General features: G+C 41.6%; 2 protein-coding genes across 4 annotated transcripts in view; one reads left to right on the forward strand and one right to left on the reverse strand.

Annotated features, from left to right (window-relative positions):
- PDCD11 (programmed cell death 11) overlaps positions 1–8,495 on the reverse strand; it is a 51,765-nt gene extending 43,270 nt beyond the window's left edge. For both annotated transcript variants that reach the window (XM_025880662.2, XM_025880661.2), the window contains exons 1-5: positions 8,353–8,495; positions 6,660–6,772; positions 5,255–5,386; positions 3,686–3,853; positions 1,932–2,093 (exon numbers count right to left, since the gene is read on the reverse strand). In XM_025880662.2, the coding sequence (XP_025736447.1) occupies positions 1,932–2,093; positions 3,686–3,853; positions 5,255–5,386; positions 6,660–6,752 (555 nt within the window). In that variant the 5' untranslated portion in view covers positions 6,753–6,772; positions 8,353–8,495. The remainder of the gene's footprint in view (positions 1–1,931; positions 2,094–3,685; positions 3,854–5,254; positions 5,387–6,659; positions 6,773–8,352) is intronic.
- A 62-nt stretch (positions 8,496–8,557) lies between these two features.
- ATP5MK (ATP synthase membrane subunit k) lies at positions 8,558–14,062 on the forward strand. Of its 2 annotated transcripts, none has more exons than XM_025880824.2 (4): positions 8,558–8,690; positions 12,343–12,438; positions 12,527–12,619; positions 13,960–14,062. In XM_025880824.2, the coding sequence occupies exons 2-3, from the start codon at positions 12,352–12,354 to the stop codon at positions 12,614–12,616; spliced, it is 177 nt and encodes a 58-aa protein (XP_025736609.1). In that variant the 5' UTR covers positions 8,558–8,690; positions 12,343–12,351; the 3' UTR covers positions 12,617–12,619; positions 13,960–14,062. The 2 variants fall into 2 exon arrangements, with proteins under 2 accessions (XP_025736609.1, XP_025736610.1); XM_025880825.2 differs by lacking the exon at positions 8,558–8,690 and adding an exon at positions 8,692–8,784.
- Positions 14,063–14,168: the final 106 nt, after the last annotated feature.

Consider the following 14,168-nt stretch of genomic DNA (forward strand, 5'->3'; position numbering starts at 1 on the left):
GGGGGGTGGCTGGGTGATAGACAATGGGAAGGGTATGTGCTCTGGTGAGTGCTGTGAATTGTGCAAGACTGTTGAATCACAGATCTGTACCTCTGAAACAATGTAATATATGTTAAGAAAAAAAAAAGTAGAAGATATCAGGAGGGGAAGAATATAGGGGGGAAATCGGAGGGGGAGTCAAACCATGAGAGACGATGGACTGAAAAACAAACGTAGGGTTCTAGAGGGGAGGGGGGGTAGAAAGATGGGTTAGCCTGGTGGTGGGTATGGGGGAGGGCACGTTCTGCATGGAGCACTGGGTGTTATGCACAAACAATGAATCATGGAACACTACATCAAAAACTAATGATGTAATTTGTGATTAACATAACAATATGGTGATTAACATATGATGGTATGGTGATTAACATAACAATAAAACTTTTTTAAAAAGTCAAAGGTAATGGGTCACACAACAAAAATCCACTACCAAACATGAATGTTCCCACCATCAATCTTGACACATCATCCCACAATCCTCCCCCAAGCCCACCCCCAACAACTTCGGTCCCACTTAAGGATAAAAAAGGGAAAGACATCAACTTTAATTCTCCCAGGCCTTGAGGGATCTTATGGTTTCCAGACAGTGAGAAGTGTTATACACAGCTGAATGGAATGAAAAAGAGGAGTTTCTCCCCTGGAGAATTTTCAAAAGATAGGAAAGACTATTGTTACACAAAGAGGAGTAAACCAGATTGCCCTGCAAGGTCACTCCCAGAGCCATGACTAATCCAGAACTACTCTTCTAGCTGTCACATCTTTTTTAAGCGCAAGACTTCAAAAAAAGGAAAAAAAAAAAATCTTGCTAACCTCCTTTACATTTCAGGGGAAGCAGTGTGAAATTCAAATCTGGCTCTTACCATTTGGTCCTTGGCAAGTCATAAATCTTTCTGAGTCCATTTTCCCAAATGTATAAGAGGAATATCTATCTACCTCACAGGGTTGCTGTGAAAATTTCTTCAGATGAAACATCTAAAACAGCATCTGCCAAACAGCTGGCTCTTTTGACACTTGTCAATTTCCTGCAACTTGGCTTACTTTTACTCCCCTATCTAGCCAGCTTTCAGGGCCTGTCCCAAACTGACTGCTTCTAACTAAAAGTTAAAAGGTCATACTGGGGCACCTGAGTGGCTCAGTTGTTAAGCATCTGCCTTCGGCTCAGGTCATGATCCCAGGATCCTGGGATCAAGCCCCGCGTCGGGCTCCCTGCTCAGCAGGAAGACTGCTTCTCCCTCTTGCACTTCCCCTGCTTGTGTTCCCTCTCTTGCTGTCTCTCTCTCTGTGTCAAATAAATAAAATCTTAAAAAAAAAAAAAGATCATACTGATCTCCTTCCTCTTAATTACAAGAGCACTAAGATGAGTGTAGTTCATATGAGTGTGTTTTATACCTATTGGATGTTGAGACTCAGAGCTAGGACTAATTTCTCCTGAATCTCCATAGGACTAGGAGATGCAGTAGTGAGCTATCCATCAGTACAGCTGACAGACTAACTGCTCTGTCTACCCTAACTCTTGCTCTCAGAGAGCAGCCCTCGAGCATTCCCCAGAGATGCCAGATAGCCTCTGAAAAAGACTTAATCTGTAAAGAACAAGTCTTGGTAAGTAAGGCACTTTGAGGAACTCCTGACCCCTGCTAAGCCTCCTTGGAGGCATTTTTTTTTTTTATTGGCCACCAAAAAACCTTCCCTTTCTCCACTCCAAGTTAATGTGATTAGGCTCAAGCCTTCAATTTCCATTAGGTACCCTAGAGATCTTCCCCTCCTCCCCAGGGAAACACCCACTGCTGTGTGTAACAGTTAAGCTGAAAGTAAAAGGTGGTCTAGATACTTCCTAGGAGGCAGGGCAGGAAAAACACACATTGTCTGACCCTCTTCCCTGAACCCATACGTACCATGCCAGGCTTCAGGGCCTCAGCACTTAGCACTTCGTTGACATTTTTGGGGTTCAGAGATAACTTGACACTCTTTTTGCCCCCCTCTGTGATACCCACACTGCTCACCACACATCTCACCAGCATCCCAGGTGAGAAGAGTTCAGGCAAGCTGACCAGGTCCTGCATAATACAAATGAGAAAGATCTGATACATATTCCCCTGAACCAACATACCACTGCCCAACCCTCGCTTGGTGGTTTCTCATCCTCAGACCCCAAAGAACCCAAACAGTGGATGAAGACAGTAACCACTCGCCAAAGGAAAAGGGACCTATGGCCAAGTCACAGTCTTGGATTTCAGCCTAAGGCCTCCAAAATATCTCCAAAGAACAGGCAGATATAAATGATTTGTCAAGAGTCGTCTGTATTCACAATTTCCATTTCTTCACCTCCTGCTCGCCCTTCAGCTCACTCTGTGTTCCACCCCTCGCCCACCACTTTATCTCCCAATAAAATCACCAGTGATCTTCATGTTGCTAAATCCAATAACCCATTTCTCAGTCCTTCTTATATGTGACCTTCCAAAAGCATTTAACACTGGTTGGGGCGCCTGGGTGGCTCAGTCAGTTGAGCATCTGACTCTTGGCTTCAGCTCTGGTTGTGATCTCAGGGTGGTGGGTTTGAGCCCTGCATGGGCTCTGTGCTCAGCGGGGAGTCTGCTTGAGATTCCCTCCCTCTCCCTTTGCCCCTCCCCACTGTACACATATGTGTGCATGCACGCACATGCGCTCGCGTGCTCTCTCTCTCTCAAATAAATAAATAAAGTCTAAAAAGAAAAAAAATACTTGAGGGTCAATCTTCCTCCAGGGTCAGGATTCACTCAAGGGTCTGTCCTTCAGTCTCTTTGCACTCTTTTCGCTCCTTCTAGGCACCTTCCCTCTTCTTAGCTTCAATTACCACCTATGCAAAGCATTCTCACACATGTACGTTTCTAGCCCAGACTACTCTGAATCTCCTGTCTACTGGATGTTTCAACCATTCCTCAAATTCAACAGAGCAAAAAATAAAATTGTGATCGTCTCTCCCAATCCAGGTCCTCTCTCAGGGTTTCTATCTCAGGATGGCAAGGCCGACCATCAAGTCACACACAACAGAAGGTTAGGACTCATGCCCCCTATCAAATCCATCAGTGGGCATTGACTTTACTTCCTCAGTAGGTAAACCCTGAACACAGCCTGGCATCAATCTCAGAGCTGGGCCACTACAGTAACCCCCTAACTGGTCTCTGAGCAAGTACATGCCTCTTCCATCTATTCTCTATGCTGTCTACATGTCACCCACCCCAATGAGAACACTTCAAGGGCTTCCCACTGGTTCTAGAATTAAAAACCAATCTTTAACATGGTCTAGCCTCTACCCAGCTCTCCTGCCCCATCCCAAACCACTCTCCCTTGCTCTCTCTGCTCTAGCCACACTGGCCTTCTCTCTGCTCCATATTGTGCTCCTTCTGCCTGAACTCCCTTCCTTGTTTACTCTTTAATCTTTACCCAGTACACACTCATGCTTCAGATCTCAGCTCAAGCATCCCTTCCTCAGGGAAGTCTTCCAGACTCCCTGGGCTAAGTCAAAATCCTCTTATTTAAAAAAAATTTCCTATTTAAACTTTCATGACACCTTGCGCCTTGACTTCTTAGCATTGAGCAAAGTTGTAATTTTACATCTACTTGAACACCACTTAGGTCCAGTTATAGAGTACATTCTGGTTTCCCCTACCTTCAGAGGTTCTTCTTGAGCCACCTGCTCACTCAGCTTTTTGGTATAGGCATCACAAATTTCAGTTACTTGCACAAAGCCCCGGAGTCCGTTGGGGAGACTAATCACCAGTTCCAGTTCATTTACCTCCTTCACACAACCCAAAATCCGCATCCCCTCACACAGGGACTAGAAGAAAAAAAGTGAAATGGGCACAATAGGGAAAAGAACAATGACTGACGATGTTAGGGGGACTGGCTTCTAGTCCCAACTCTGACATATAAAAGCTAGAGGAGGGGCGCCTGGGTGGCTCAGTAGTTAGGCGTTTGCCTTTGGCTCAGGTCATGATCCCAGGGTTCTGGGATCAGGCCCCACATCGGGCTCTCTGCTCTGCGGGAAGCTTGCTTCTCCCTCCCTCTCCCACTCCCCCTGCTTGTGTTCCCTCTCTCGCTGTGTCTCTCTCTGTCAAATAAATAAATAAAATCTTTAAAAAAAATAAAAAAATAAAAGCTAGAGGAAATATGTGTATTTCATCCATATACTTATCAAATAGCTAACCAAGCACCGTAAAACAGCACTACGACACTGGAGGACACTTCTGTCTTTTGCTTTACTCCACACAACCCAAACTCAAACGCCTGACAGGCAGCCAAGTGAAGGAAGCAGGCCAGTGGAGAAAATGGCAGTCTGGGGTATGCATGCCAGTCCTGAAGGGCACAACCACCACTCAGCTCCATGTGACTCCAAACACGAGGGAATGCGAGTTTGTGCTGTCAGCACTCTCAAATTTTTACAAGAAGCCAGAAGTCATATTTTTATGTGAAATTTCTTCTAATGTTGGCACCAAGTTAAGTAATTATTTTTCTAAGTATCACATCAGACAAACAAAATACTTCTGCAGGCTGAATCTCAATCTTTTCCTCACGAATCATTGTGTGTTTTTTTTCTTTTTTACAACAGATATCCAAGTTATAATCTAAAAACATAAAAAACATTAAAAGACCACTTCACTTCTCCAAGAGAATTTCCACAGCTATGAAAGAGTAGAAGTAGAAAGGTTTAAAGTTATTGCCAGTTCTAACCTATGAATCTACTAAAACACAGATTTCATTAAGACACAAGCACAAAGAGGGACTCAGTAGCTAAAAAGAAAAACAACACGTGATCCCAGGCATTGGTTAATAATCGAAGGTGATAGGGGCACCTGAGTGGCTCAGTCATTAAGCGGCTGCCTTCAGCTCAGGTCATGATCCCAGGGTCCTGGGATCGAGTCCGCATCAGGCTCCCTGGTCCACGGGAAGCCTGCTTCTCCCTTTCCCACTCCCCCTGCTTGTGTTCCCTCTCTCATTGTGTCTCTCTGTCAAATAAATAAATAAAATCTTAAAAAAATAATAATAATAATCGAAGGTGATAATGCTCAATTCTGAGCACAAACTGTAATAATATCTATTGGGGCGCGTGTGCACGCGCGCGTGCGCACACACACACACACACATATACAAAAGGATTGAAGGAAAAAAGAGGGAAGAACATGTGCAAACGTAAGCAACCCAGGTAGTTCGTTTAGAACAAAATCAAAATGTAACAAACCTCAATATTAAGGATTTCAAACTTCTCTTTTACAGACTTGCTGCTTTCTCTCTTTTCGGTTTTCAACTTTTTTATTTTTGCTGGCCCCTTCTGGCTCTTTTTCCTTTTGGTGGATTCCTCTTCAGTAGAAATCTACAGAGGGGGGATAAAAGATCCAAAAGAATGAAGAGAAACAATCCTGGGCTTTCCCTTCAACGTCAGGTCACCTGTCACCTTGCTTTGTTACTCCTCCACTGCACCCCACTCCCAGAGTTCCTGTAATTCCTGCTCCAATCCCATGTCTCCCACTCTGTCACCAACATTCCCTTTGCCCAAGGTGAGAGCCCTCTTCATATTTTCAAAGGCCCCTTCACTCCTGTGTTCTTCCTCCCTTGACTGGGATGGACACCGGGGTCCCCACTATAGGAAGCAATTTAGAATAGTGTGTAAAAATGGAAGGTGGAGGGGCGCCTGGGTGGTTCAGTCAGTTCAGCGGCTGCCTTTGGCTCAGGTCATGATCCCAGGGTCCTGGGATCGAGCCCCCCATTGGGCTCCCTGCTCTGTGGGAAGCCTGCTTCTCCCTCTCCCACTCCCCCTGCTTGTGTTCCCTCTCTCGCTGTGTCTCTCTCAGTCAAATAAATAAATAAAATCTTTAAAAAAAAAAAAAGAAGATGGAGACACAGAGACCCAAGTTAAACTCCCAACTCCACTATAACAAGCTGTGTGGTTTCAGTTAAAATATGTAACCTCTCTCAGCCTCAGTTCCTTATCATGGAATAACATTCTCTACTCCACTGCAGCTGGAAAGATTACATAAAATACACATAAGGCCATACAATGAAATGTTAGTTCCCTTCCCTCTAGCATTTGGAGCCTACTCTAGGTGAAGATGGTCAATTTCAATTCAAATTCTGACCATTATATATGGCAAGGATCCCATTTTAAAAAATCAATCACCAACTGCTTTCTCTCCATTCTTTATTTTTAATTAATTGCAGTACAGTTAACACATGTTACATTAGTTTCAGGTGTATAGCATAGTGATTTGACAACTCCACACATTATGCTATGCTCACCACAGGTAGCTACCACCTGTCACCATACAATACTATTACAATACCACTGACTATATCCCCTATATTGTACCTTTCATGACTTATTTCATAACTTTTCTCTCCAACCTTAACCAACAAGGCACAAAGTTCCTAAGAATAAGGAACAACAGCACTGCAAACTCAAGTACTAAATGCCATGCTTCAAAAAATATAGCCTCATGGTGGTATGGACTCTCTAACAAGTTCACTTACAAAAGTAGACTTCAAAAAGAAACAAATATGGAAAATACCACATTCTCAAACAAGGTTCATTCTTCACAAGGATACTAGAAACTGTTCTGTGAGTTTTATCAAATAAGCACACGACTTACATCAAATAAGTTGTCTTGTTCAACTGACTGCTGCAAAGTTTTCTCTGATTTGTGGATCCTTCTCGTACCCCCTCGGGGGAAGCTTTCTTCCATGGTTGCTGTGTTTGAGTCTCCTAAAAACAATGCAAAGAGCATCAGTGAGCTGTAGCCTTGGTGTCAGATTTCCTAAAGGTTGTGATCAGTGGACAAGAGATAGAGCGTTCTAGCACCAATGTGCTAGACAACATTCAGGACTAAGAAATAGATGGTTTGATGCTAGGCCCCAGATAACCCATAATTCATCTTTCCAAAGATCTCTGCTTTAAAACCACAAGTCCATACATTTTCCTCCAGGAAAAGAAGTTTTAAATCCAATTTAGTAAATATGACAGAGTAACTACAGTTAAGTCAGAGATACACAAATGAATATATAAGTCCCTATCTTCAAAGAACATGCACGATTTTGGAGTGCTTAGGGTGGTTCAGTTGGTTAAGCATCTGATTCTTGCTCCTGGCTCAGGTCTTGACCTCAAGGTCATGAGTTCAAGCCCCATGTTGGGTTACTTAAAAAAAAATTTTTTAAAAAAATAAGAACATGCGCAATTTTAAGAAAATAAAACAATTACGCAAATAATTTAAAATACAAATTGGGGCGCCTAGCTGGCTAAGTCAGAAGAGCTTGCAGCTTTTGATCTCACGGTCATTAAGTTTGAGCCCTGTGGTGGGTGTAGAGTTACTAAAAAAAAAAAAAAAAAAAAAAACTAAAATAAATAAAATACAAATCAAACTATAAACAAAGAAATAGGAAGGGATGAGGTTTCAGTAAAGAAGGCAAACTTCCTAAAGAAGGTGTCTTTGAGCTGTTAAAAGACAAAGAAGATTTTGACAGGTGGAAAAGAAAAAGCAGGAGAAGAGGCACAGAAACAGTTAAAGCAGAATATTTCAATAATCACCAGCAATTTTTCAAAATATTGTTCAAGAAGTTGCTGTTTCCTTTCTTTGAAAAACTGTTTAACTAGACACAGGGAGAATAAAGCATAATAATCAGAGTTAAATTGTGGAAGACAGGGGACCTTTTTTGTGAAAGATTTTGACCTAGATATGAGCAGTAAAATGTTTACTTTGACAAGTCAGAGGCTTAAGTAGGGGAAGAAATAGAATAGCAATCAAGAAAAATATACTGCAGGCTATAAATTGGACAGGTAGAGAGACAGAACTGAAGGAAAGTAAACAGAGTAGAAGTCAATTGCAGTACAGCAGAGAAACTATGCAAATGAGAACTAGGTCCAAGAAGGGAAGATAGGAGAGACTGGTTCTGAGAGACATTTGGAATAAGGATCTAGAAAGGGCTGTGACTGCAGAACAGGTGAAGACCAGTGGAAGCCTTGAATCTAGAATCAGGAATAGGTGGGTGCATACTTCGCAGAAATAGGAAAGAGCCGAGAAGTCTAGTTTGCACGGAATTTGATCCTTAATGTCACTTCAGACAAGGGGAAACTGAAGCTTCAAAGAGGCGATCCAGAGGCAAAGAGGGGACCTAAGCAACTTCTCAGGGGCCGAAAGTGATGTTACAGGGGCCAGCTTCTGAGCTGGTCTGGGGCCCGAACCACTCACCCAGCACTGTAGGTGCATGGCAGGGACCCAGAGAACTTAGTCCTGGGACAGACCTGGAAGCCACGAGGTTTCCTCCCTTCTCGCCCTTGTCCTCACTCACCAGCCCCGCGACGCCAGCACCTTTCTACTTCAGTGCCCGTATCACAGGAGTCACACACGCGGAGACCAGTACACCCGGAGACCAACGATGCTGTTCCGGAAGCGTGGGCGGGCCCAACACCCTATTTCCGTTACCATGCTGGGTCTGGCTGGTCGGGGGGAGGAGAGTTAGAAACAGGAAGCGGAAGGGCGGGACTTCGAGCCGTAGCAAATCGACGCTGAAGGCTGACTCGTTCTGGCCAGTTGAAAGCGTGCGGGGGAGGCGGCTTCTTCCGGCCGACTGCGGGGTAGCTGCGTACGTTGAAGGACACAAGCGGCGGAATTGGTGCCTTCTGCAAGGTGGGTGTGTGGACGGGAACCCGGGCTCAGGCCTCGCGCCTCCGCTTTACAGGGCTGGCGTAAAAATCCGACCGCTCCTGGTTCAGGAACACCAGTAGGTTTTCGCTTTGGGGTGCGAGGACAGTGGAGAATGGAAAAGGAGTTAGAGATAACGAGAGCCAGGGCTGGGAAGCCTCGGGGTGAGGCGGATAGGAGGTCCCAGAGGCTCCCATAGTTCGCGAAAGCCCTTAGATCGTATTTTACGATAGAGAAAAAAGAGGCCCGCAGCAAAGGGAGTCCCCCAAGGTCACCCAGCGACGTAATATTGAATGAAACTCGGGCTTCTGGCCATATTAACCTTTTTTCCTCTGTATGCCCATAGCAGCTTATTTCCACTGTGCTGTCTTTAGGGAGCTGGCCAGCAAGGCCTTCTTTAGCTGCGCTGCAGCCTTTGTCAAAGCGAGAGTATGTGCGGCCCAGCCCCTGCGGTTCGCCAGGCCCGCCGTAAGCGGGTTAGATTTCAGTCTGTGTCCGATCAGCGGAAGAGATAGCCAGAACAGAGAGCTGTATACTCCTTGAAGTGCAAGAGGCTGCTTCTGTTACCCGAGTAGTTCTCGACTTTGCCTCCTTTTATCTCGTGATCTCACCATTCCAGGTAGATGTCTCGTCAGACAGGAAAATAGCAATTTCAAGAAAATGAGAAAGTAGCGAGGAGAATTGGTCACTTTGGGCCTTTTTTCACAGGTGAAGAAAGACGTGGAAGGCTTCATTAATGTTTAATAGCGGTGGGCCGGTTAATTAGAAACAAGAGCAAGATCCCATGCTTAGACTTCTCCAGGGGCTACCATTTAACAATTAGTGCAATTATTAGCCTTAGAATTTTTTTCCTTACGTCTTTCTAAACTTTGTACGATTCGAAAGGGAATAAGGTTTCAGTTTGAGTAATTCCATAGAGGGTGCTCTAGCACAAGGGGTCCTGATCTTTGTCTAAAAGTAATGTGCAGTTTGCTGAAGGATGCAGACCCCAAGGCTTGTAGGCTTTTATCCCATTGTTTATTTCACCAGCAACATTTTACTCCCCACTCCTGCCTTCATCTCACCTTCACAAGAGTCTTCAAGACCCAGACTAAATTTCAGTTCCTATACCGTGCCCTTCCCTGCAGTCAGAATTAGTCCTCTGTGGAATATCACAGCCTTCCTCCTATACTGTGTAGAGAGGAGTTTAAAGCACTTTAGTATTGTTTCATTTGGACACCACATCCTCCTAAAAATTTTTGTTACACATAAGGTATTAGGGTTATCAGTTCATAATTTGACTAAGCTCCTGTTTTATGTAGGGTTTCTCTTAGAAACCCACTTAATACCGTAAGAATCCAAAAGTGTATCATGAAGATGAAGGGGGGGAAACTAGTCTAGTAAAATGAAATGTTAATATAAAAGCTACATTATAAAGATTTATTTTAATGCAAATTTTCCTACTTGAGCTGGAAAGGCCAAGGCCCCTGAGGAGGCCCAAGGAAGTCTGGATTTCCTTCATTGTTCCAACTGTTCAGAATTAAGGTCATCTGTCCAAATTTTCATTGCCAATTCTGTGCACGTGAACACCTCTGAAGGCCTTTGAATGGTAAATAGGGGAGTGCCAGTTTCCATAGCAACGACTTCCTCACAGATCTCTCCCTCTTCCATTTCATCAAGAGCCAGCTGAGTCACTGCCACTGCCTACCAATCTCGACCGGACCTCGACCGGCTCGTCTGTGTTGCCAATCGACTCGGCGTGGCGTCGGTCGTGGTAGATAGGCGGTCATACATACGAATTTTCAAGTGTTGTTCTGATGACTTTTGAATGTGCCTTTGTTATTTTTTATTATAACAAATACATGCCTGTGTAAAATATAGGTACTTAAAACTCCAAAAAGTTTGCTGCATATTTTTCCAGAGGTTTTTTTTTTCTACATAATTACTAACAAATATTTGGTTTTCTATTACTGCAGTGTCTTTCAAACTTTAGCTTACATCAGAAATGCCTATTAAAACAGATTACTGGGCCCCAGAGTTTTTGATTGAATAGGTCTGAGGTCAGGCCTGAGAATTTGCATTTCCAACGAGTTTCCAGTGATGCTGTTGCTGCTGGTCTAGGAACCAGACTTTGAGAACCACTTATGTGCTCTGTAATACAATGTCCAGAAATAGAATTTTTTTTTTTTTTTTACTGTTTAACATTACATAGGGACACCATGTGAGTGCATAAGGATCTATGCACATTGTATTTCCTCAAATGGAAACCATCATTTTACCAGTCATCTCTATGTAGATGGACTTTCAGTTTTTCCAGTTTATTTCATAAACAGCATTTCAGTCATTGTTCTTGAACCATATAACATGTTTCCCTTTGTGGTATCTCTATAAGGGTAAATTCCTGGAGAACAAGTGAACCAGCTACATAAAAGGGTATACTAATTTTATAATTTGATAGGTATTCCAGAATTGCACTTTAGGAAAAGTTGTACCAGTTTATACTCACGCAACAGAGGAGATGCATATTTTCCCACATTCTTACTATTTATTTTTCCCAGTCTGATGGTTAAATATCAGCCTCATTTTACATTTCTTTGATCACTTTTATGTTTTCCCGTCTAGTTTTTGTCCTTTGTGTTTTCCCTTTCCTAAGGTAATTAAAATTTTGGCCCATGTTTTCTTCCAGGATTCTTCGGTTTTACTATTTATATTTAAATCTTTTATCTGTTTTGCTGTGAGGAGTAGGGATTCCAGCCTTCACCAACAGCTAGTATGGATGGATCCTCGGGGTGGGGGTTAGGTGCTGAGCGCACTGCAGCCTAGACAATGGGTATCCTGCTCTTTATAACTAGTTGACAGGCTTTGATAATGGCATTTTGGTAGGATCTCCATTTTTAAGAACTTGAACCAGCATGCTTTTATTAATTCTTTAAACTGTGGAAATAATCTTCCAGTTCTTATACTCTGATGTGCATCCCTTTTGTTAAAATGCTAATTTTTTAAAAAATGGTAGTATCAATTCCATTTAATAAATGATACCTTCTCTTCCTTCCCATGGAGGATCTTAATTATTTCATAAAAATTGTGAAAGGGGTTCCAAGTTGAGCTTTTTAGTTGGTTACCCTTTTTAGAAACTTTGAAATGTATCATCACAAGCTCCAACTTTCAACTACTCAAAACTGATTGAGTCCATGCACATTGTCACATGCTGGAACAAAATTATAAAGCAATGTTGGGTTAAGGGGTGGGGGAGCTTAGAGACTACTGTGTTCTCTTCCTTGCTAAGTGATCTGATACATATTTTGGAATGTTATACAGTAGCAACCAAGGTAGTCTTTTCTGAGTTTCTCTTACCAGCAAGGCTTTTTCTACCATCTTTGCTACTTCTGTGCTGGGTAAGACATAAAAAAAAACTCATAATACCTATGTGCAATGATTTTTCAGGTTTTTAAACTTGAAAAAAAAAAAAAAGTGCCTGGCTGGCTCAGTTGGGGGAGCATGTGACTCTTGATCTCCGGGTTGTGCATTCAAGCCCCATGTTGGGTGTAGAGATTACTTAAAAAGATAAAATCTTTGAAACAAAAACAAAACTTAATTTTCTTTTAAATTGCATCCAAACCAATTTATTGTTGCTTTTTCTTTTTTTTTTTTAAAAAAGATTGAAATCATGGCAGGTCCAGAAACTGATGCTCAATTCCATTTCACTGGTATCAAAAAATATTTCAACTCTTATACTCTCACAGGTAGAAGGAATGTAAGTATTAATGATACCTTTGAGCAGTTATATTTTAGAATAATATAAGTGGCAAAAGCTCTTGTTTACTTTCTCCTTTCTTTTTCAGTGTGTACTGGCCACATATGGAGGCATTGCTTTGATCATCTTATACTTCAAGTTAAGGTCTAAAAAAACACCAGCTGTGAAAGCAACATAAACGGTAAGGAATTGACATTTAAGTTTATAACAGCCATTTTGTTGTTAGGGCTTTTTCCCTCACTATAGAAGTAAATTGTTGTCATTGTGCAAAGTTACATACAAGAGGAAAATATTGTTCATATCCTGTTACCCTGATAATTTTTGTTAACATTTTGGTTTGGCTCTTTTTATATTTTTTGTTTGGTTTCCAGTGGCTATGAGTCATGTCTGTAATATTGTCTTATAACAAATATTTCCTCTATTATTTGAATATATGAGTATTTATGGATATATGATTTATATCTGTTCCGTTAGGATTTCTTAAATATAAATAACATTGCATTGAACACTTTTGAGCATGATGTGTTGTCTATATGATTGTTTTAGGCTTAAGTGCTTTCCCCAAAGGTTATGGGGCACCCAGCTTTGTAAGAGGGTGTCTCTTGCACTAGCCAATGTTGAATAATCAGTTTCTGACCTTTGCTCATTTGATGAGTGAAAATGTCTTTTTAATGAAGTTATACATTTTTTCCATTTACCATTTGTATTTTTCTTAACATTCCCTTTGTAAATTTTTTCATTTAACAGTTGAGTCCTTCTCTTTGTGAAGACCTTATTTCTCTTACATAAGCCCTTTATGTAATAATTATTAACCAACCTTTTAAATACATTGCAAGTATATCTTATTTTTTGCTAGTTTCAAATTTTTATATAAGCAATTTTATATTTTCCTTAAATTCCCATATATTTCATTTTCTTCTTATGGGGCACCACAACCTCCATTTGCCCATGCTTGAGTGAATAAATATTTGTTTTGGTAGTAAATGTGCAGAAAACCCAAAACCCAGATCTTTATTTACTGTAGCTCTCCATAGAAAATTTTTCCTCTGCTCTTAAAAGCTTTTCCAATCTCAAAACTATTGACTAAGACTACATACCCCAGAATGCAGTGGTCCATGACTTATTCCTGGCAAACAGGTAGTTTTTGCCCAGTTTTCCAGATGAGGTACCTCCCAACTTTGGGGAGAGTGGTAGAAACCCCATTACAAAAATGGAGAAATTTTATCTCTGAGATGTTTACTACTGTTTAAAATGTTACTTTGTACACTAGACTTTTCCAATAGCATACATTCAGGATCATGCTGAATTGTTGGCAGCTCTTTTGTTAAAGGTGAAGCGTTAGGTTAAACTGTATTAAGCTAAGAGATACCTTCCTTTTAGGGTGGTTACTGACTCTGAGAATCTGATGAATTTACATTCAATTTGAGGGGGTTCATGGATAGTCCAAATTAGTAATTACTGAATACCTTAAAAGTAGAGTTGAACACAATTGTGTCTAAACTATTTTTGCTTTGTTTATAGATTTTTAACCTGTACCTCACCTGTTATATTCCCATGCCTGGAGAAGCTAATGTCAACTCATCATGTGATACTCAATTTGTACAATAAATTATGAACCTGGAAAAGCTGGTTGTCTTTATTTACAAGATATCAAAAATATAAAAACTGTACAAAATGCAACGAAGGCAAAAAACTGGCAGTGACTTGGTCTAAATCTTTTAGTTTCCCAA

This window comes from Callorhinus ursinus, unplaced genomic scaffold (assembly GCF_003265705.2).
Source record: "Callorhinus ursinus isolate GAN/ISIS: 27379988/994484 unplaced genomic scaffold, GSC_fseal_2.0 scaffold20, whole genome shotgun sequence".
Classification (NCBI taxonomy): domain Eukaryota; kingdom Metazoa; phylum Chordata; class Mammalia; order Carnivora; family Otariidae; genus Callorhinus; species Callorhinus ursinus.

Bases quoted from the DNA above. Each gene is read 5' to 3' on its own strand.
- ATP5MK (XM_025880824.2), top strand. From the start codon at position 12,352: ATGGCAGGTCCAGAAACTGATGCTCAATTCCATTTCACTGGTATCAAA. The intron at 12,439-12,526 runs GTAAGTATTAAT...TTTCTTTTTCAG, and splicing joins CTCTCACAGGTAGAAGGAAT to TGTGTACTGGCCACATATGG.